Genomic DNA, 23,098 nt, shown 5'->3' with positions numbered 1-23,098 from the left:
GTGGAGGTGGTAGTGCAGAGGTGATGGAGCAGGTGGAGGTGGCAGTGGCGGTGATGGAGCTGGTGGAGGTGGTAGTGCAGAGGTGATGGAACGGTGGAGGTGGTAGTGCAGAGGTGATGGAGCAGGTGGAGGTGGTAGTGCAGAGGTGATGGAGCAGGTGGAGGTGGCAGTGGTGGTGATGGAACGGTGGAGGTGGTAGTGGCGGTGATGGAGCTGGTGGAGGTGGTAGTGGCGGTGATGGAGCTGGTGGAGGTGGTAGTGCAGAGGTGATGGAGCTGGTGGAGGTGGTAGTGCAGAGGTGATGGAGCTGGTGGAGGTGGCGGTGATGGAGCTGGTGGAGGTGGTAGTGGCGGTGATGGAGCAGGTGGAGGTGGTAGTGGCGGTGATGGAGCTGGTGGAGGTGGTAGTGCAGAGGTGATGGAGCTGGTGGAGGTGGTAGTGCAGAGGTGATGGAGCAGGTGGAGGTGGCAGTGGTGGTGATGGAGCAGGTGGAGGTGGTAGTGGTGGTGATGGAGCTGGTGGAGGTGGTAGTGCAGAGGTGATGGAGCTGGTGGAGGTGGTAGTGGCGGTGATGGAGCAGGTGGAGGTGGTAGTGGCGGTGATGGAGCTGGTGGAGGTGGTAGTGCAGAGGTGATGGAGCTGGTGGAGGTGGTAGTGCAGAGGTGATGGAGCAGGTGGAGGTGGCAGTGGTGGTGATGGAGCAGGTGGAGGTGGTAGTGGTGGTGATGGAGCTGGTGGAGGTGGTAGTGCAGAGGTGATGGAGCTGGTGGAGGTGGTAGTGCAGAGGTGATGGAGCTAGTGGAGGTGGTAGTGGCGGTGATGGAGCAGGTGGAGGTGGTAGTGGCGGTGATGGAGCTGGTGGAGGTGGTAGTGCAGAGGTGATGGAGCTGGTGGAGGTGGTAGTGCAGAGGTAATGGAGATGGTGGTATAAATGGAAGTAATGCAGGAAGTGCGGGTGGTAATAGGCAGGATGGTGGTGATGGCAGTGGTAGAGGTCTCGGTGGTAGGAGTGATGTAGCGGTGATAAGCCTGATGGACGTGAAGGCGGAGGCAGACGTGTGGGTGGTGATGGCAGTGACAGACGTGGCAACAGAGGTGGTAACACCGGGGCTGGTGTCAGGATGGAGGTGGTAACACTGGGTGGGGGGTGTCGGGATGGAGGTGGTAACACGGGGACTGGTGTCGCGGTGGAGGCGGTAACACTGGGGGTGGTGTCGCGGTGGAGGCGGTAACACCGGGGGTGGTGTCGGGATGGAGGTGGTAACACTGGTGGCACTGTGGCAATGAGGATGGTAGTGCAGGTGCATTTGGTAGTGCTGATGGTGACAGAGATGCTTGTGATGGTCGTAACCAACTGTGACAAGCGGTGCCGTCGGTGGGGCAGGTGGAGATGGTAGGAGAAGCAATGGGACAATGCAGGAGACAGCTGAGATTCAGTGAAGACTGACTGTGTCTTCAAGACTGATGAAATGAAGAAAGAGACACTACAGCTGAAGACAAGTTGATCAGAAGTGATCTTAGTCAAAATGAGAGAAACCGCGGCAACTAAGGAAGCGAAGGGGTCATGAGGGTCACCCAGTGGGATTCCCCTTTGTGCCACATACATCTAAGCCAAGGGGGCACTCTAAGCCGGGGGAGCACTCTAAGTCAGGGGGCACTCTAAGCTGGGGGAGCACTCTAAGTCAGGGAGCACTCTAAGTCAGGGAGTACTCTAAGTCAGGGGAGCACTCTAAGCCAGGGGGGCACTCTAAGTCAGGGGAGCACTCTAAGTCAGGGAGTACTCTAAGCCAGGGGGGCACTCTAAGTCAGGGGAGCACTCTAAGTCAGGGGAGCACTCTAAGTCAGGGAGTACTCTAAGCCAGGGGGGCACTCTAAGTCAGGGGAGCACTCTAAGTCAGGGAGCAGTCTAAGTCAGAGAGCACTCTAAGTCAGGGAGCAGTCTAAGTCAGGGGAGCACTCTAAGTCAGGGAGTACTCTAAGCCAGGGGAGCACTCTAAGTCAGGGAGTACTCTAAGCCAGGGGAGCACTCTAAGTCAGGGAGCACTCTAAGCCGGGGGAGCACTCTAAGTCAGGGAGCACTCTAAGTCAGAGAGCACTCTAAGTCAGGGAGTACTCTAAGCCAGGGGAGCACTCTAAGTCAGGGAGCACTCTAAGTCAGGGGAGCACTCTAAGTCAGGGAGTACTCTAAGCCAGGGGGGCACTCTAAGTCAGGGGAGCACTCTAAGTCAGGGAGCACTCTAAGTCAGAGAGCACTCTAAGTCAGGGAGCAGTCTAAGTCAGGGGAGCACTCTAAGTCAGGGAGTACTCTAAGCCAGGGGAGCACTCTAAGTCAGGGAGTACTCTAAGCCAGGGGAGCACTCTAAGTCAGGGAGCACTCTAAGCCGGGGGAGCACTCTAAGTCAGGGAGCACTCTAAGTCAGAGAGCACTCTAAGTCAGGGAGTACTCTAAGCCAGGGGAGCACTCTAAGTCAGGTAGTACTCTAAGCCAGGGGAGCACTCTAAGTCAGGGAGCACTCTAAGCCGGGGGAGCACTCTAAGTCAGGGAGCACTCTAAGTCAGAGAGCACTCTAAGTCAGGGAGTACTCTAAGCCAGGGGAGCACTCTAAGTCAGGGAGCACTCTAAGTCAGGGAGCACTCTAAGTCAGGGAGCACTCTAAGCCAGGGGAGCATTCTAAGTCAGGGAGCACGCTAAGCCAGGGGAGCACTCTAAGTCAGGGAGCACTCATAGCAGCAAAGGCCCATGTTGAGAAATTGGTCCACATCTGCACGTGGCCTTCTGTGTACAGATTTACACTGGGACAAGGGGAGTGGCAGCACTGTGGAACAGCAGGTAGAGCATCCGCCTATGGCACCTGCATTCCATGTGGGCTCCATTTCAAGCCTAAGCTATTCCACTTCTGATCCAGCTCCCTGCTAACACGCCTGGGACAGCAGATGAGGATGGCCCAGGTGCTTGGACTCCTGAGCCTTACATGGGAGTCATGGAGGAAGCCTCTGACTCCTGGCTGAACAAGGAGTGATATGTGGCTGAACAAGACAGTTTTCCAAGTCCGACCTGACTACAGCCACAAGCCTGATGAACTCAAGTTACTTCTCTGTTGTTTGTTTTCCTTGAAAGGCAGAACCACACGCACGCACACACACACACACACACACTATCCCGTCCATTGGTTAGTGAAACTTCAGCACCAGCTAGGCCTGGGCCAGGTTAAAGCCGGGAGCCCAGAATTCCACTGCAGTCTCCAGCGTAGGTGGTGCAGCCAAGCACCTGACCGTGACCTGCTTCCTCCCCAGCCACATTCACAGGCAGCAGGCTCAAAAGGAAGGAAGCTGGGACTACGGGTCGTGCCGTGCGCAAATGGGCTAAGTGCTGAGTTAATCAGCTGCACCACAAAGCCAACTCCTCAATTCCTATTTCACAGTGAAGTCTGCCGGTCATTAAGAGCTGACACTGCCGAACACTTGGTGGCCCACAGTGCCACCGTGTGGAAGGCACCTGTTGGCTGGTCCTGCACAAAAGACAACAGAAGCAGTAGCGGCTTTTAAGCCACACTGGCTTGGGAACAGGGAACCCATGGCATCCTTCCCGTGGCTCCTGGTGCTCCTGGCACAAACTGCGAAGCCTGTGGAAGCGGGCTCTAGGGGGCCCATGTCCTCACACGTCCCCTCTATGAGATCCAGACTCAGGAGCTCACTGGCAGCCCCCCATGCCTTAGATCTCAGCGCCCCCATTCCATCCATTCACTGGCAGCCCCCCATTCCTCAGGTTCCACCCACACACTCCTACGAAAGACAACCTCACCTTCCCCAAGAGGAACGATGAGCTTTCGCCAACGGTGGGACAACTCGGCGCATTGTCTCATTGTCTCGGACCCTCCCAGCCACCTTTCCTTTCCGGCTCCCTCCTCCCATCAGTTCTTCTCGCTTAGCCTATCATTTGGTAGAGCTGTGTGAAGACAGGCTGGGCACAACCGGGGCAGAGCTGGCCTGGATCCGCTGATCAGACAGCATCCACAAGGCACAAGGACCAGAGGCGCAGGCCCCTCGGCTCTGCTTCCCGCCACTCTGGCCACTGGATCTGTCCCTTCCCTCCCCGCAGTGACACAGGCTTGCAACCTTTTCTAACAGCCATAGTCACAAAAGCAGGCCTTGAGCAGCCTCTTCTTGTAGTCAAGTCTGAAATTTACTGTAACAGAAAGCTAAAAATGCATTTGCCCCTGGCATTCATGGCGGGTTCTGGCTGGGGCTCCCTTTAGCAATGCTTAAGCACAGGAAATGCGACGGGCTGATGTCTTACCAGTCCTGGTGAGTGGCCAGTGGCTTAGAATACCTCGGGCTCCGGGGCTAGGCCGCTTCTGCCCAGTGGGGCTCGCAGCAGGAGCTTCTTGCTGCAGAGCCTCCAGCAGGGGTGGTGGAGACCTGCTCAGCCATGCACTGCGGCCTGGGGTGCTCGTCCTGCTCCTGTGTGCCCCCCACCCCGTGTCAGCATGGCACCCCGGAGCCACTCCCTATCCGATCCCACTTCTGCCACCCTTACCATGCCCAGGTGAGATGCAACAACAGCCTCTTGCCCTCTGGATGCCACCGGGGTGACCACAACTCAAAGGGCCCGGCTGATCCACCCACCCCAGCTGCACCCACAGCCTCTGCCACCTCCCTCCCGCAGACCTCTGCCAAGAATGGAGAAAGACCCGAGTTCCAGTTTGTTATATGTAAATATTTGCACACAATAAATTAACATTTTTCACACTAAAAAAATACAAAGACTATATATAATGGGATTTCAAGAACTTTGCAGAAAGAAAGTCATTAAAAGACAACGCAAAGACAGGCACCGCATCTAGTGGCTGAGATGCCTTTAGGCTACCTCAGAGGGCCGAGTTCGATTCCCACCTCCACTTCCCCACCAACGTAGAGCGCAGGAGAGAGCAGTGTTGATCCAAGTCCCTGAGTCGCTACCACCCACAGGTGACCTGGACTGAGTTTCCAGACCCTGGGTTTGGTCCAACCCAGCCCCAGCACTACAGGCATTTGTGGGGGGGACCAGCAGACAGGGGTTCCGGCTCGTTCGCTCACTCCCTCCTCCTTAGTTAACCTTTGGAAGCCTTCTGATACACCATGACTTCTGAAACAATATCACAGCTCGAGTGTGTGGTCCCTGGGGGACAGGGGGCTGCAGGCAGCAGGCCCTCCCTCCCTCGCACTCACCAACAGGCCCTGCCAGACATCACCACATTCCACGACCACTCCACGCTGGGGTGGGCAGCCCCTCACGTCCTCCTGGACGACAGGCAGCGGCTGCGGGTGTCCTACACACACACACACCCTGGCCTCTGCTGCACCCCAGCTCGGGAGTGAGAGGCCAGGGAACTCCACACAGAACAGACACCGTAGCTGAGTTTGGGTCAGTCACCACATGACTGGCAGAGGCTTATGTGCCCAAAGGGCCCCACACGGGCCTCCTCTCCACAGCGCTCCTGACAAAAGCCTCAAGAAAAGACATCAAGTGGCTCCTTCCAGTGGAGTGGACTTGGAGGTAGAGAAGGATGACCACGGGGGTTCTAGAATAACCCTTGGGGACCCACGCAATCAGCCAGGCACCCCAGGCCTCGGGGTCACTTCCATGCCGGTGAAGAGCTGTGGCCCGGCAGCCCGCTGACGATGGGAGACCCAAGTTGGCTGGCTGTCGGGCCCCCAGGCTTGGGGAGCGGTCACCAGCCAGAGACCCGGGACTGGCCAGAACCCCGTGGACGGCTGCCTGCTTTCTCTGGAAGCTTCGAACGAGATAAGGGCTTCGGTTTCTCTCTCTGGTCCAAATCCTGGGGAAGAACTTCCAAGGACGAGATCTCCAAGTCGCTCTCATCTTCGGAAAGCTGCAAAGGGGAAGGGTAGGGAAAGGCATTTTGATAAGAGAGGCAGGTGGCGGAAACGAGGCATGGTGCGGACGGAAATGGGGACAAAGGCAGGTTTGGCGTAAGGGGACACTGCTCTGCCCGCCTCCTCATGTGACCCCACCTTTCAGAAGCTCCCCACAGAGCCCCAGAATGCTGTGACCCAGCCAAGGCAAGACCTTGGGAAGCCAGTGTGAAGACCCGCCTGCCCCAGCTGTCACTGCGTGTAGATCTCTGATACCCCACACAGAGACTTGGAAGCCCGCAGCCTTGACATCCCCAAGTTCTTGAGCTGGATGCACTGTGAAGGATCCACTGCCTGTCAGACTGGTTCTGAGATAGCCACTAAACTCTGCCCGAGGGGGCAGGGGACATCCAGCGGCATCAGGAACCCTGCAGCCACCAGGACACGCCACCAGCCATGGGACCACAGCAACCTGCACAGCTGCCCTGACCTTCCTGTGCGGCCAGCCACCTGGACTCTGACCCATGCCATTCGAGGCATCTGCTTCCAGACTGCAATGCCAAGCAGTGAGAGAGCAGCTGGGCCCTGGGGAGGGTGGTAGAGGGCAGGTAAAGGGTCTGAGAACGGCTGCGGCAAGCCCACACCTGACAGCAGCCGGAGCCCAAGGGAGGCAAGGCCCACGAGGCACTTGGGACAGATGGCCATTAACATTCAGGACAGAGGTGACGACACTCGCCCATCTCACAGCGGGATGCCTCCTCTGAATCACCCAAAACTCCTGGCACGGGTGCACAGGACTGGATGGGGCCAGTATGGTGCCAGGGCTACGCTAAGCCACAATCCGCAAAGCCAGAATCCCAGATGGGCACCGGTCTGGCTCCCTGCTAATGTGCCTGGGAAGCCACCAGGAAATGACCCAAATGCTGGGGTCCCTGCACACATGTGGGAGACCCAGATGGGATTCTCAGGTGCAGCCACAGCCACTGTCGTCACTTGGGGAGCAAACCAGGGCTGGAAGATCTCTCTCTTCCGAGTCCCTCTCTGACACTCTACCCTTCCAACAAGTAAACAAATCTTCTGAAAAGAAAACCAGGGTGACCCGTGAGGCAGAGGAGGTCCATGGGGTGAGCCACAGAGCAGAGACGGTGTTGGACCCAAGTCAGGCTTCCAGAACCGAGCCCCCGCAGAATTAACTCGTGCGGGCATCCCCACTGTGACCTAAAGTCTCCCGAGGGCCCCCTTCTGGGGCCTCCCCTCTGCCCACCTTCCAAATGCCAGAATTATTGTTTCTGCCCTCTGAGTACCAGGGACTAAGGAAGCTGGGGGTCCAAGTCCCGTGTGCACGTCAGACCACAGAACCGCCCTTGGGGGAGAGTCCCCTGCACCCACGTCCTTGCTGGAATGAGGACAGGGGAGGCGCCCACCGTGCAATGCGGCAGGGTGGAAGAGAGCTGCCACTGAGGGAAGCCAGGCCGTCCGTTCCCAGGGCTCTCAGAGGCAGGAGCTGGGAGAAGCCTGCCCCCCAAGTCGCAGCTTCCATGATGAAGCTGCAAGCTTGCCATGCCCACAGGCGCTCCTAAGTATTGCCAAGGGGCTGCCTCTCTGTGGGGGCACAACGAGGTGTCGAGGTCCCCTGCAGTGACACAGGAGGGCCAAAGCCTCTCCCCCAACATTAAATGCCACTCTGGGGCCCCAGGACTCAGCTCACTCTGTAGGCCGTGACAGGGAACCCCAGGCACCCTACCTGTGGCTGCTGCCCCAGCGTGGCGGCTCTCTGTGGTCCAGGGTCCTTTGGCGTAGAGAACAGACTGACCCCTCCAGCAGGCTTCTTCACAGGTGTTTCTAACTGCTTCTCCAGGTTTCTGACCATGCACTGTACCAGCGTTTCTGGAAGGCAGACCACGGCCGTGTGGGCAGGGAAAGCCCCAGCACAGCTACCTCCTGCTGTGGGCCAGGTCCAGGCTCAGGGCAGAAGGGAGGGGTGCAGAAGTTGGGAGGAAGAAGGCAAGGCAACCACAAAGAGGAGGGGCCCAACAACAGAGAAGGCCCACGTGTGCCCAGGGAGCAGGGCCCACATGTGCCCAGGGAGCAGAAGCCCACGAGTGCCCAGGGAGCAGAGGCCTGGAACAGGCCCCCCAGGGCAGAGCAGGAGCCTCAGCACCAACATGTAAACACACCGTCCTTCGACGCTTTCCCAGAGGCGAGAAGCACATCAGAAAGCAAAAGGAACAGAGCAGAGCTGCAGGGCCGTCAGCGAGCTCCGTGCAAGAAAGGGAGACCGAGCAGGGCCGAAGACCACCCATAGGCCCCTCACGCTAACTCGGGGTGCACCCCAACAACCACCAAGAGCAGGCGGCCAGCCCCGGCTGCAGAGTTCATCTAACTGGGCTGCTGGCAGACTGATGCTTTCCCAGGCCACACGCAGGGAGCTGGATGGGAGGCAGAGCTGCCAGGACACAAACCACCACCGATATGGATCCATATGGGATCCCAATGCATGCAAGACGAGGACATTAGCTGCTAGGCTACCATGATGGGCCCAATAAATAAATCTTTTAAAAAAAAAAAAGAAGAAAAAGAAGAGAGAATGCAATGAGGCTGCCATGAGCCACTTTGTGAGCAAACCTTGAAAGGGCTGGGGCCGACACAGCCGCCTGCAAAGCAAGAGCGGCCTCAGGTTCCACCCACCAGGCTGTGTGGCAACAGGAGGCTGCAGAGTTTTTCCAAGGGAGATGCCCTGTGGCACTCCCAGGCCCCGTGGGTACAGAGTGTTCTCGCCAGCAGCCTGGCCACAGAGTTGCCCCTCCTCAACTAACAACCTGGCAGGGCACCTGCGCCGTTAAAGCAGGCAGCAATCATGTGAGGCTTAGCGCACACAGGGGAAAAGCCCAGCCCATTGGCCCTCCAGCTTTCTCCTCGTGTCTCTGCCCCCTGAACGGAGGCAGGACCACCCTCTCCAAGTCAGATGGAGGGGCGGGTGCCAATCAGAAAGGGAGAAGGGAGGTCAGGGGCAGGGCCCAACAGCCGCAGCCCACTCACCCGAGGAAGCCAGTCCTCCTGAGCCCTGGCCTGGGGGCTGGGCGTGCTCCTCCGAGCTCTCGGTGTCAGACCAGGCCCAGCCATCCCCTGCCGGGCCCGCCATTCTGGAGGGAGCTCTCGGGGGTTGAAGAGCCACTCGCTGCACAGCGTCCTCCTCCGAGTCCTCTTCGGAGCTGAACGGGGGCGTGCTGCCACGCAGAGGGACAGAAGTGAGGGTGCAGGGACCGAAAAGTGCATCTTGGCATCCACACGTCACCCCCTTGCAAGCTTGCTGGCTCGAGCCCAGCTCCCTCCCTCAAGCCCAAGCAGCTGCTGCCCACACCCACCTCTGCCTGCCCCTCTAGGGAGCCCGGGAGAAGGCGAGTCGGGAGCTCACCTGAGCCCAGGCCCCGGGGAAGCGGGGGCTCTGGGGAGTCCATGTGCTCTGGGGTGCGGGATAGGGGTAGACACCTGCAGGGGGCCAGGAGCACGGCTGCCGTGACTCTGAGGAGTGGGTGTGGGTGGCTCTGCCAGCTTGGAGGTCAATGCCACATTTGGGCCCCTGGTCCTTAGTTGCATCTCTCTGGCCACCTGTGTGCTCCTCCGGCTTTGGACTGGAAAACACAGAGAGGAATGACATGGCGAGCAAACCCCTGACTCACGGGTGCGACTTCATCAGAATAAGAGAGGAGCCACGTACGCCAGAGCCTGCAAGAGACCAACACGAGTCCCAGGCCTGAAGAGGGGCCCATCAAACTAGAGACAGACCCCACCCAAGCCACCCACCTCTGCAGCCAGAGTACAGGAGCCCTGCAGGAAGGCACTACTACCACCAGAGGTCGCCACAGGACTACGTGAGCCAGCCGTTAGCCCCAGCGCGCCACCCAGCGCAGCACTCATCCCGGGACATGGCAGCCCAAGGCGACAAAGTAGGTGCAACCTGTCTCCCAAACTGCATCACGATATTTTGGGGGGGAATAAGAACCCAGCTGAATAAAAAGTGCACTACAGGTCTCAAAGTATTGGCCCATGCGATATACGTATACCCGCGGATGAATCAGTGTAAACCTGTACTGCACTGAACGGCCCATATACACTTCTCTCACAGGCGCACTTACGCACATGTGGACCGTGCAGGCAAGAGCAGCCTGATGAGAAGGTTGAAGGCAAAGGAAAACTTGCACCAGCACAGAACAAAGCACCTGGGCCACCACAGCCAGGGGCCCGAGCATCTGCCGCTGCTCTCGCCTTACAGGCTGTGACCAGGGGACTTGCTCGCCAATCCATGGGAGAAATAATGGATGCAAATTCAGCTTACCAAACCCAGGGCTCTGGGCCACTGCTCTCCCTGCATGCCACAGCATCGTTCCAGATCATACGAGGTGTGATCCGAGCAGGAGGGGTGGCCATGAGCAGCACGTGTGGGGCCTGGGAAGGGACGTGGGTGTGGAGCCCCGCCCCCGGAGAAGCTGGTACACCAAGGCCAGGGCAGAGCAGGGCACCTGGGGTGGGGATCTCTCACTCCTGACTGACTCTGGGGACAGGAAGGGAGGGTGCACCGAGAAGGAGCCCGATTGCTTTGCTTTCCCTTGAAAGCGGGCACTCCCAGGGCAGAGGAGTGCAGGCTGGACGCAGCTCGAGCCCCCAGAGGTATGTCCCCACCCCCCAGACTCTGCTTCCCTGTTCAGAACTCCCAGACTCCTTCCAGCGCCCTGCGAGGATCCAACTAGCCGAGCCTCTCCGCAGCAATGAACGTAACGGGAAGCAGGCATGAGACGCTCCGGGGCGTACAAACACACTCCGGCCAGAACAGACTCCCACGCCCGCCCCCCAGCAAGCTGAGTCCGCGGCACACCTGGCGGCTGGCTGCGGGGCGGGGACTCCAAGACCCCCTTCTCTCTCTCCTTTGCTCTGCGGGTGACTTCCTTCACAAGCTGTTCCCTCAGCGTCAGAAACTCAGCCAATTTTCTGGCCTTCTGCCCGCGCTGGGCTCTGAGCAGGGACTCCAGGCGTCCCAGAGTCTGAAGCGAGATGCCCCGTGCGTCCTAGAGGGGGGAAGAGGGCATCTGTGTGGACCACTTTCCTTCCTCGTTCCCTCAGCCTCTCCCACCAGGGTCGGCCATCAGCACCTGCAGCTCCTGGGGATCGTGGCTGGAGGCAGTGAAGCAGGAGCAAGAAATGAGGACTAAAGGGTGCGCTGCAGCAGGTGCAATGGCTCGGGGCCTGGGACCCCCACCCGCTGCTCAAATACACACAGCAGCACCATGCAAGGGCTGACAGAACCCCAGGACGAGTGACCAGCAGGCTCTGGAAAATCAAAATGTGCCCTCACCAGGCCTGCCGGAGGCCCCTGTGCCAAGCTGCCCTTTATGCGCCCATGTCCACCCAAAAGGCCACCGGGGGGCGGGGATCTTGGGAGGTAACCCAGCCCCTTCCCAATTCAACAGGAATGGTCCAAGGTTAGAAAAAGATCCAATCGTCAAATCTCAACAGAGGAGCAGAGTGAGCGGTGCAAGCAACCAACGAGAGGCCAGGACCCAGCTGGCCAATCACAGGAAGCCAGCCTGGGCAGGGGCTGGCACGGCGAGCTGAGCTGCCACCCGCACTGCGGGTATGCCCAGGAGAGCACCAGTTCCTGTGAGCTCACTTCCTGTCCAGCTCCCTGCTGCTGCACCCAGGGAAGCAGCAAGAGACGGCCTAGGTGTCTGGGCAGCCACTCACGTGGGAGACCCGGATGGAGTTAGGTTCCTGGCTTCGGCCTGGCCCAGCCACGACCACTAACATCCTTTAGGCAGTGAACCAGCAGATGGGAGACGCGTGCGCGTGTGTGCGTGTGTGTGTGTGTGTGCGTGTGTGTGTGTGTGTGTACGGAGTGTGCCTGCTGCATCTCCCTCTGGGACACTCTGACCTTCAATAAATAAATAAGTCTTTTTTAAAAAGTGAAAGAAAAGAAGCCAATAAAAGCCCCAGAGGGAGAAGGTGACAAGTCTCCTGGAAGGAGACCGAGGGGCCGGTGGGACCAGTGAGACGGATGGTATATCCGTTGTGTCTCCGCCACAGGGCATGGCCTTGGCACCTACCCTCTGGATCCCCATGCTCTCCAGCTTCTCCTCCAGGGTGTCCTCCAGGACCGGCCTGAACTGCTCCAGCAGGGCGGGGTTTCGCCTCATAGCGGCCAGCACCTTCCGCTGCTCCTCCCGGGCCTTCTCCAGCTCTGCAGCACAAGATGCCCACCACGGTGGTGAGCCTGGGTGGTAAGCAGAAGCCCTGTGGGCCCCCACCGCGCCCCAAGCCCTCCCGCTGCCCGTGGGCCACTTCCTGTGAGCCCAGGACCTGTCCAGCATGTCCAGCCCTGGGTCAGAAGCCAGGGTGACTCTTCCTGGGCACCTTCAGGGTCACCCCCTTGGCCCCGCGGCCCCGCTCCGCTGGGCTGGAGCTCCACACTGGGGTCTCAGTCAGTCTGGCCACAGCCTGACGCAGAGCTCTGGAGCTGGCACCAGAGCCTGGCAGGAGCTCGTCCCCAGAGCTCCAGGCTGACCCTAGCGCCGACTCTGCCCCCACTGTCCTGCCCAGGGCTAAGATGAAGGAGTGGACTAGACAACAGCCCCGGAGTAGAGGCGCTGTCCCCCTGGGGCTTCTTCCTGCTACGGCACACACCGAGTCCCCCAGGCGTGGGGCAAAGGCCCAGCTTCTCGGCGGCTCTCACCCCGCAGGTCTGGGCAAGGACTCATACCCAACTTGATTCTGAAAGCAGTGAAACCACAGACCACACTTTAAGACGCACCAACCCAGGCTGGTGCCACCTGCAGCATCCTCATCCCACACATGGGCACCCAGGCTCATCGCCCGAGATGCTGATGGGAGCTGAGCAGCTATTCTCCCACACAGCCACACCTGAGAACCAACTCTTCCAGGGCAAGGGCCCTCAGCCGTGAGACCCACAGCAGGTGCTCAAGAACCACCCCTGCCTGTCCCCAGGTGCCTGCCCCCAGGTGCCTGCCCCTCAGCCTCAGGTGCCCAGATGCCACCAAGTAGAGCAAGCAAAGCAAGCCAGTCATCTGCACAAGACACACGGGAAAGACAAAGGCCCCACCTTCCTCAGACGAGTCCTCCTCCGCGTCCGCAGCCTGGGGTGCCCCACGGGTCCCTGGGAGAGGAACGAAAGTCAGCAGCTCTCCTATCCTGGACTCCATCCCAAGCTGGAGAAGAGCACAGGCCCTCAGTGAGGACTGGCCAGGAGCGGTGAGCGCCAGTAAGCAGAGGCAGGACGGAGCAATGGTCAGAACCTTGGATGTCGAGGCTGAGAGATGAGCACCCGGGTGCCAGCTCCACCCCTTGCCAGCTGTGCACGCCTCAGCTGCCTCAGCTGGGAGAGGGCAACAGCCACTGAATGTCACATTGTGGGGACAATGTGATGAGACAATGAACCTGCGCTGTTGGCCGGGTGCCCGGACCACGGCTATCATTCATGGTCCTACACCATTCTTCAGCAAGTTCAGCGCCACAGGCCGCTCTTGCTGGTTGCAAAAGAAGTCTAGACTCAGGCTGCGGGTGGGAGACGTGGGTTTACAAACCAAGGCCGAAGGGCAAGAACAAGAACAGAGCAGAGAGCTGTGGGGTGGAAGATGAAGGGCAAATGTCCTAAAGGGTCATCCGAGGTCCTCCACACAGCAACGGGACCCTAGGGTCCCTGTCCCCCAGCACTGCCCGTCAGCCCAGGTCCTCCACACAGCAACACGACCCCAGGGTCCCTGTCCCCCAGCACTGCCCGTCAGCCCAGGTCCTCCACACAGCAACCCCAGCACCTGCCCTCCATGACACACAGAGCACCCAAGAGGAGGAGTGTGCATGTGTGAAAAAAGGCCCCCTTCTGAGGGTTGAAGGCCCAGGTGCTGTCCCCTGGGAACAAGGTCACGGGCACTCTGAGGCCTCGCCCTCACACACACCGAACTGCATCGGTCACTGCCTTAAGATCCTCACAGGTCATCCATCTCCCACACTGTGCAGAAACAGCCAGGCTAGCGCCCAGCCTGCCAGAGGAAATCCTGCAGCATTCCCAGCCCAGCTGGACAGCCTGGCAGCCATGTCCTGCGGCTGCTGTTCCCAGTGTGCCACCTGCAGGCTGACTGGGGAGAGACCAGGACAACAGCAACACTGACAAGCCCACACAGACTCACCCTCCACATTCCTGCGGGTCAGCCTCTGGATCTGCAAAGAGGCGGGAGAGGGCAGGTCACCACCAGCCCACAGGCTGCCTCGCAGGAGCGAGGGAATGGCCACAGTATCCAAGCCACCCACTAGGGACTAGGGACCAGAGAAAGCTGATACATGGTTCCCACCCCCAGCCCATCTCCTGACACCTGTACGGGGGAGGGGTCAGCACCACGGCTGACAGCCATGACCAGGATGGCAGCTCCATGCGCCCAGGTTCCAGGGACAGCAACGGGCTCCTGCAGAGCACCACCATGCTGCAAGCCCCCGGAAGCAGAGTGGGACAGGCACCTGGTCCATATCGCCGATGCAATGGACCGAAAGCAGCCCAGGGCAGGGGGAGGCTCCTCTCCTGTGGCCCGGGCACCTGGGCTCGGTGCGGGGCCTGGCAGAGGATGATCCACCACGGCTGGAGAGCGCACACCTCTGGTTCAACCAGCCAACCTGACAGCCCATCGGGCTGGTCATGATGGAACAGTGCAGGTCTGAGAGCACAAGTTCCCACATTCCACCTGCCACCCTGCTGCCCTGTGCACACCCAGCCAGGCCCCAGACTCCTGCCTGTTCCCTCAGCTGTCCAAGGAGGTCTTGGAGGAGAAGCCCTCCCTGCAGGGTGGTGGGATCCCAGTACCACCCGGGGGGCGGGGCAGAGTGCCTTCAGCCCCTGGCAGTCAGCAGCAGGCTCAGCACCTCTCATTGGGGAGCCCTGCAGAATCCCCAGAAGAGGCCTGCGACCTCAGGTCAGGCTGGGCGGCGCAGCTGACCCACCGTCTCCTCCTGGGAGGCGATGAGCTGGGCTTGCTCCTGCAGCTGGGTGCAGAGGGCGTTGATCTGGCGCTGGGCCTGGGCTGCTGCCTTTCTCTGGTCCTGAGTCAGGGACGCCTGCAGCCTCTCATTCTCCTCCTTCAGCTGGTGGGCACAGGAAGGGCATCCAGTCACAGTGTGCCCCGCACAAGCCAGCGGTCTCAGAGGCCACGCAGAGTGCCCCTCACTCGTACCACTGGGGCACAGCCACCTGCTTCCTTCTGGGGGTGGGGCATCTCCAGGAGCACAAACGCAAATTCACCAGGCGACTCAGCTGAGAAGTCAGCTCAGCCCCGCTCGAGGACACAGAGGGGCCGCGAGGAAAGGACCAGAGAAGCAAAGGTCAAGCCAGGTTCGGGAGCAAAGCCTGAGCCACTGCCGACTCCTGCATTGTTGGAACAGCAGCAGCCCAAGTACCAGCCCCACAGCTCCACGGTGCTAGGACACGAGCCAGGGACGGGGGATGCTGGGTGACACACACAGACACACATACACACACACACACACACGACGGGACCAGGGACGGGGGATGCTGGGTGAGGGATACCACGGGAAGACAGACACACACACACAATGGGACCAGGGACGGGGAATGCTGGGTCTCACACACACACACACACACACACACACACACACACACACACACACAGCTAGCTACCTCTCTCCTCCCAGCTGCATACTCTTCCTGCAAGGTCTTCATTTTTCTCTTCCACTCTGTTTTCTGAAGAAAAAAAAAAAGTAAAAGCTTGTCATCAGATGAGCCCTTCTAGACATGAAAACACTGTAAAGTTCAGGAATTGAAAGGTTCCGGCTCTTGATTAGACAGGCAGACTGCAGAAGGAGAGGGAGCCCGGTCACTGACGAGTGACCCAGGAGAAAATAAGAGCTTGGATTGTTATTTCCTGTCTTAAACCCCGGGTGAGTCAAAGAACCAAGCCTGGAAAGTAAGGCCATCGAAGTGTTGAGAGAAAGCACAGATTCCTTCTCAATCTCAGGGGACAGCCGAGGAGACGAGACTGATAATGTGATCGCTGTAATTGCATAAAAATATTCTCCATTTTGTCTCACCAAACCAAGATTAAAAGAAAAAAAAAAAAAGAAAAAGTTAACAGAGCAATAGAAAATAGGAAAAACATCCCCAACTAAAGCAACAAAAGCTGTGTTGGTTTCCATACATCACACAAACTCACAAATTGGGAAGAAAACATCAATATTAAAGAACTGGCCAAGAATGGGAACGGGGTTCCTAGAGGGCAAGTGGCTTCTGCATCACAATGCCTGGCTCCTCCAGCAGACTCCTGGAGCAGGGGCAGCTGCAGGGAGGACTCCACGGCACAGGGCAGGACTCCACGGCACAGCTCGGGGACGGTGCTGCCGCCCTTCCAAGCTGCACAATTACCATTGCTACAAGCCACTACCGGAATGGACTGGGAACAGACTCAGCCAGTAAAGCCAGGCCACCTCCCACCAGTCCCTGAGTCCTGCCGACCCCAGTCAGCGACCTCATCGCCGCACAGCATCGTCAGCCACAATGGGAGCATCCACACTGCAGAATGGGCAGGGACTCCAAACCACATGCTACACACTGACCCTCCCACACACCTCAAATCCAAAAAGCCATGACATGAAGAGCTTCTTTCAACCAAGTTAGGATAAAAATGTGAAAGGGTCAACTAACGCCCAGACAGATGTGTTCTAACATGATCTCACACACTACCAGCCTCGCCCAGGACCCTGTACGTCAGCACATCTGAAAGCCTAGTCCTTTGCATGTCTTCCGACTAAGCCCACAGAAGCAACACGAGAAACCTGAAAGAGAAGCCGGTTCCTGGCCGGCTCGGGGAGAAGGGCAGGGCGCCTGAGCTCACCTGAGCCTCCATCTTCTCTCTCAGGGCCTGCAGCTCCTGCGCGTGTCTGAGTCGGTCCTCAGACTCCTCGTCCCGCAGCGACCCCAGGTTGGACTCGGTCACACTGTGGGACTGCAGGGCCTGAAGTTTCTGGAAAGGTCAGGATATCATTTTATGTAGGTGAAGATCCCATCTCGACATTGTCTTTTGTACTTTACCCAACACGGGGTCAGAAGGACACACCTGTGGCAGCTTCCACAAACCATCCCTGAGCCAACCTGGGAGAGGCACGTAGGCTGGGAGGGCTCTGATCACCTGACCTAGCCTTGCACACTCGTGCTCTCTCATGCCCTCACACACACACACACACCTGTCATTACAACCTAACCACCTCCCATCCTTGGCGTTCCATCTCAGATGGGACCAGGGATCACCCTTCCTACTTCCCTTCCTCCCTCCCACTTCCTCCCTTCCTAGAAAGACGCACAGAGATCTCTCATGTGCAGGTTCACTCCCAAATGTCCACAACATCCAGGGCTGGGTCAGGCCAAAAGCTGGGAGCCAGGAACGCAATCCAGCCTTCTCACATGGCTGTATATTAAGAACAAAATCTGAGGGGAGGGGCGTTGTGTGTGGACAGGTGTGATAGCTCAACTGCCTAACCCTCCTCTTGCAAGCACCAGGATCCATGGTGGTGGTTCGTGTCCTGGCTGCTCCACTTCCCATCCAGCTCCCTGCTTGTGGCCTGGGAAAGCAGTCGAGGACAGCCCAAAGCCCTGGGACCCTGCACCCACATGGGAACTCTAGAAGAAGCTCCTGGCTTCTGAGGCTTCAGATTGGCTGAGCTCCAGCCATTGCGGCCACTTTGGGGAATGAACCAGGAGTTGGAAGATCTTCCTCCCTGTCTCTCCTTCTCTCTGTAAATGTGCCTTTCAAATAAAAATAAATTAAAAAACAAAAGAAACCCCCCAGGGTCACAGAGCCAGTGCTTGTGAGAGCAAGGATTCGCCCCACCTCTCCACCACCTGGCTTCAGAGCGAGTCAACCCCAGCAGCGGATGAAATCAAACCAGTGCAAACCAAGAATCTATCCTGGGGAAGAAACAAGCACATTTTCCAGCAAAAATAAGTAAACAAATAAAGAGCTTTTTGTGTTGGGTACCTCTTCCAGCGTAGAGTTCTGGTGGGCAACACTTTTAACTTCATCCCAGAATAATTTTTTGAGCTTATCTATCTCCTCATAAAACTTGGTCTGCTCTTTTTCCTTCCATTCATCAAATTCTTTCTTAGCTTCTATTTCTCTCTGGCGGGTAAGCTCTGCTTCCTACAAAACAAAAGACATGAGAACCACACACTCAGCAGGAACTTCACATCAGCCAAGATTTGCTGAAAGCTTCCCGGTCCCCTGTCCACACAAGTCACTCCGGAAGCCTAGAGGACATTCACCCCATAGTCCCCAGTGTTGGTTCAAGACAGCTCCAGCCAGCCGGGAGGTCCTCTGGGCTCCTCTGGAATCCCATGCCCGCTCTCTCTGCACACCTCACAGCGCCCTGGCATGGCAGGTACGCAATACAGGCTGGGGGACAGGAGTGATAACTGCACAGAAAATGGGACGCGCCAGGCAAGTCCATGCATTTTCATTCTACACATCTAGCCACGCGCCCCATAACCACATTCCAACAGCCCACAGACCCCATACGTAAGAGGGTCTCCTAAGTTAGAGCAGAGCTAGAAAATTCCTCCCAGTTGCTGACATCACAGCCGTCGTAACACGCTAGAGCCCTGCATGACCGGTATGTTTCTGTAAATAAACTGAGCTACCAGCGTATCAAGTAGCCTGTTCACTTCCGTTGAATACATCCTCCTGATAACACATCGCTGCCTTTTGTCTTTATTGTACTTTCGTGGTTCTTTAGCGTGAACTCCTCCTACTTAGGAAGAAAGTAGCTGACTTTTAAACCGCCTTCCCAGTCACGGCAGCAACAGACTCAACCTCGTCCTGTTTGCTGTGCCTCTTGCCTCCATCAGCAGCCCTCCCACACCCAGCCCTGGCCATGGCTGACCCCACCGAGGCTCGTGAAAGGGCACCCCATGCTGCTGGCGCCCAGTGACACTACCCGGCGACCTGCTGTCGGTGTGTCACACACCACTTTCCGTGTTTATGGAACCCTTCCTCCAGGCCCGCTTCTGGAGCTCAAACGGCTACCCAGAGCACAGAGCAAGGAGCCGAAATTGAGGTTCAGACATCGCCCAAGGATGCCGAGCAATGCAAACAGCCACCGTTCCAGGCGGCACCTGTGGCCACAGGAGAACAGCAAACGGAGTCACCTTTCCCCTCCAGAGCCCCTAAAGCCGTGTGTGCTGCCCAGGAAGGTGCTGTCCTCGCATTGGCTGCCAGCCCCAGCAAACCGGCTGGGATTCCAGTGCCATGGCGTTATCCACAGGTGGCCGGACTTCCCCTGCACGCCCACCTGCAGCTGCCGCTGACTCTCGGCCACCCTCTGGGCTTCCAGCTCATCCTGGGTCCACTTCAGCTTGGCTCGAAGCTCTTCTAGCACCTTCTCCGCCAGCTCTTCCTGCTTCAGTTTCCCTGTGGAGTCTACACAAGAAAGAGTAACCAAGTGCCAAGGCAACAGTGTGTCGTCCCATGTCTGCAAGTCCCATGTCTCCGGGTCACTGACTTGGGGCCCAGGACATAATGTCCCGTGACCCTGACTGCACAATGGAGCTGTAAGAGCCACCCTCACTCGGCGGTTGTGAGGCTGAAAGCGTGCAGAAGGAGCTCCACACAAAGCCCGCTCATCTAGTGGAGGTGGACTCTCACTGGATTGTCATTTCAAATGGGTATTTTAGGGTCAAGCACCATGGTGTAGTAGGCTAAGCCATCACCTGTGGTGCCAGCATCCCATATGGGCAGTGGTTGGCATCCTGGCTGTTCCACTTCCTATCCAGCTCCCTGTTTATAGGGGAAGCAGCAGAGGATGGCCCAGGTCCTTGGGCCTCAGCATTCACATGGAGATCCAGATCGGCTCCTGGCTTCAAACTGGCTTAGCTCCAGCCATGGCAGCCATCTGGGGAAGGAACTTGCAAATGCAAGATCTCTCTTTCTCTCTCTTCTCTCTTTGTAACTTTGTCTTTCAAATAAACGAAATAAATCTTAAAAGGAAGTACTCAAGCTACAGAAGCAGGCCCTCAAGTGTTGTACACTCACCAATCGCTGACACAGAGGTCAGCTCTCACCTGCCACCGTGGCTGCGTGCCTGCGCTGGATGTGGCCTCGGAGGAAGGTGGCGTTCATGAACGTCTTGTCACACAGCTGGCACTGTAGGGAGGAGACGTGGTGACAGGGCAGGATGAGGCAGCCGGGCACTCCCTGCTCCCTGGGGTCCCGTGGGCTGCTCCGGAAGACTGCGATTCACTCAGACACACGGTGCCCCTGAGCGAGGTCCAGCTCCCACCAAAACCCCAGGAGCTGGGAGCACTGCGGTGGATTGAACGACCGGAAGGAGCTGCTGGTCGACCAGGGCGTGGTGGCAGTATTGCATCTAAGGGAGGGACCCTTGCCTTGAAGAGACACAAAGGCCAATGGCCCTAACCCAGGCTTCTCCTAAAGAGATTCCAGTGTTCAAATGCTGAGCTCCTGAACTGTCACTTAGTTGAATAACAGAGTCACTTGCCTGAAACAGTCTGGCCCCCCAATCGTTAGCCGCACACTGAACTCACACAAACACACCCCTTTTAACACTTCTTACACACACAGCCCTCCAGACACACACACATACATTCGCACCCCGTGTGAATCCACACTCCCTTAGACACATAAACATCGTTTACTTATTCACACACAAATCCTTACACACCCTCCGTAAGTACAAATATTTTTACACAACTATACACCATTTGCTCGCACACCCATAATCACGTTATATGCACCCCGAGTCACAGTCTTCATAAAAAATCACTACAAGCAAGTTATACACAAGCACACACACCACACTCAGTGTATCTTACACAACTAAACACCAAACATAAACACACATGCACTAAATACGCACCCTCTCTAGAAGCATTCACATACTACACACCCTACAATGCACACGTCCTTCAGGGTGCACCACACACACACATACACACACACAGAGAGGCTCCTCCTGCCCTAACCACACACACACACACACACACACTCAGAGGCTCCTCCTGCCCTAACCACACCCACCTCACACACACACACACACACACACACACACACCCCTTGCAGAATCTGCTTAGGCACTCTGACACTCTGAACAGCATCTCTGCAATCTGCTGATAACCACAAAGAAGGACCCAGGACACTGCTATGCAGGTGGCTCCCAGCAGTCCTGTCCCTGGCCCGGCAGAGCGAGCTCACCGCGTGGTAGCTGTGGGCACCCGTCTGCATCAGCAGCTGCTGCAGGGCGCTGATCATCTTGCGTCGCCGGCGGCTCTCCTCCCGCACGCCCTTGAGCTCATCCGCCTGACGGCCCAGCTCCTGCTGACCACGCTGCTGCTGGCCCAGGCTGGCCTGCAGCCGCGCCTCCAGCTGGGCCACACTGCTGCTCAGGCAATCCTGGCAGTGCAGCAGGTACTCGATGCTGAGCTGTGCCAGGCGCAGCACCTTCAGCAGTGCCGGGTCCACAGGCTGCCCGCAGCGGCTGCACGTCTCTCGATCCAAGTTGCAGAAGGTGACCCCAGAGATGTTCTCCTGCAGGGTGGCCACGTCCAGCTCCCGGGCCACGCGCTCCACGTCCAGGGCGCTGATGCGCCTCCAGTCTACGCTCTCTCGACGAGGCTGGAACTTGAAGGTGGGCAGTGTGCAGGCCCCGAAGAGAGGGCCAGCGAGGCCCTCGGTAGTAGGAACATGCGTCTGCATGGCTGCAGGAAGCCCTGGCCCGACCACAGCAGGAGGGTGCCACCAAGGCCACGGGAGCAAGCCAGAGAGCTGAGAGAGGGCCTGGAAAGTGAGCAGAGAGTCTGCATTAGGAAGGCCTGCCTGCAGTTACTGTACGCCTGGTCAGAGGCCAGGTGGAGTCCAAGGCCACGGGAAGCCCAGCAACATTTCTACCTCATGTGTCAGGCCCCAAGAAAAGGAGCGGAGTGACAGGATGCTTACCATGCTTTGCTCCGAGCTGTTGTCCCCGGTCCCCACAACAAGCCGTGCCTCGGAACAACAGCAGGTTACCAGGTCTGCCGTGGGCAAGGGAACAGGACACCAGCCTCCAGCCCTCCCACCCACAGTGAGTTCACCTGAGCCCTGCCCTGTTTAACTATTTAAGCTTCGGCCTCAGATGTTTGCCAACAGTCCACTCTGCAATAAGGGCAAGAATTCTCTAGACTGTCCCCTTCCTTCTCTTTAAGCCATCTTCCCAAGTTTGAACAGTGACTGTCCTCTCCATTGTCCTTTAAGGCCAATATCCCCACCGAAATGCTGCTGTTCACTCACAAGCCATTTCTCTCTGCTTGCTCTCTCTGGGGACAAACACAGCCACAGCTTCAGCGTCTGTAAGCCTGGGATAGGCAGAGCCTCCACTGCCCCTTCCGCTTCGTGTGATGTTTAGACACAATCCCGCCAGACGGCAGCTACCACAAGTTCCACCAGGACCAAGAAAGCAGCACTGAATGCACGAGACGGGCCAGGTACGAGAGAAACCACAGCATGAACTTGACGATCAACGGTAACTGATTCCCCAGTCTTAGAGCCCAAGATACAGCAAGGCAGGGGTCCCCAAGGCGTGCTCCCTGCACCAGCATCTCCTTGGAACCATCCCCTGACCCTGCTGAGGCAGCATGCGTCAGCACAGGGGTGTTGGGGCTGTGGCCAGCGGGGAGTGCATGCCCTGTGTAAAATGGCAGCCACCATGGACTTGAGCTCTATAGGAATGGATAGTGTGTGTTCTGTGTGAATGAATGCCAAGTTTACCATGAACTGTTTCTAAATTGCCTTTCTAGAGGCATTTCCCATGCACTCTACTACTTTCTGTCCACATCTGCAGATCTCCAGGCTGGTTAACATACTTAGAAGTGCCATTTTTAAAGTACTTTATGATGGCTACCACGGTAACCAGAGAAAGGCGGGGTTTGCCTCCAACCAAACCCAGAACAGATGGCGGAATTCTGGCGGGCCCCTCAGGCAGTGAGACCACTGTTGCACCAATGAGGGGCACAGACCCATATTCCCCACCAAAAAGGGCTGACGCGACCCCCATTTCGGCTTCCGTGTCAAGGAGAGTTTAGAAAGCCCCTTCCCCGTCTCTTTCGCGCTCTTGTTCCCTCCTTCCCGTCTGTCTCTGCTGCGTGGGGAAGGGCAGCCCGTGGCAGCGGTTCCCTGAAATAAAGGCTTTCTAA

The 23,098-nt window shown here is 57.7% G+C and overlaps 1 protein-coding gene across 1 annotated transcript; it reads right to left on the bottom strand.

The window, feature by feature from the left end:
* Window positions 1–5,317: 5,317 nt before the first annotated feature.
* Window positions 5,318–21,692, bottom strand: DZIP1L (DAZ interacting zinc finger protein 1 like). Its single transcript, XM_040965066.1, has 15 exons — window positions 21,126–21,692; window positions 19,970–20,057; window positions 19,207–19,325; window positions 17,898–18,059; window positions 16,758–16,886; window positions 15,548–15,610; window positions 14,854–14,994; window positions 14,052–14,082; window positions 12,968–13,021; window positions 11,955–12,088; window positions 10,730–10,919; window positions 9,272–9,488; window positions 8,896–9,083; window positions 7,601–7,743; window positions 5,318–5,873 (listed from the first exon to the last, which is right to left on the bottom strand). The coding sequence occupies exons 1-15, from the start codon at window positions 21,624–21,626 to the stop codon at window positions 5,712–5,714; spliced, it is 2,322 nt and encodes a 773-aa protein (XP_040821000.1). The 5' UTR covers window positions 21,627–21,692; the 3' UTR covers window positions 5,318–5,711.
* Window positions 21,693–23,098: the final 1,406 nt, after the last annotated feature.

The sequence above is a fragment of the Ochotona curzoniae genome, unplaced genomic scaffold, assembly GCF_017591425.1.
Source record: "Ochotona curzoniae isolate NIBS_2020 unplaced genomic scaffold, NIBS_Ocur_1.0 contig_1302, whole genome shotgun sequence".
Classification (NCBI taxonomy): Eukaryota; Metazoa; Chordata; class Mammalia; order Lagomorpha; family Ochotonidae; genus Ochotona; species Ochotona curzoniae.
This window is presented reverse-complemented; position numbering and strand designations above follow the sequence as displayed.

Bases quoted from the DNA above. Each gene is read 5' to 3' on its own strand.
- DZIP1L (XM_040965066.1), bottom strand. From the start codon at position 21,626: ATGCAGACGCATGTTCCTACTACCGAGGGCCTCGCTGGCCCTCTCTTC. The intron at 20,058-21,125 runs GTGAGCTCGCTC...TCCTCCCTACAG, and splicing joins GTGCCCACAGCTACCACGCG to TGCCAGCTGTGTGACAAGAC. The intron at 16,887-17,897 runs GTACCCAACACA...TGACCTTTCCAG, and splicing joins AGAACTCTACGCTGGAAGAG to AAACTTCAGGCCCTGCAGTC.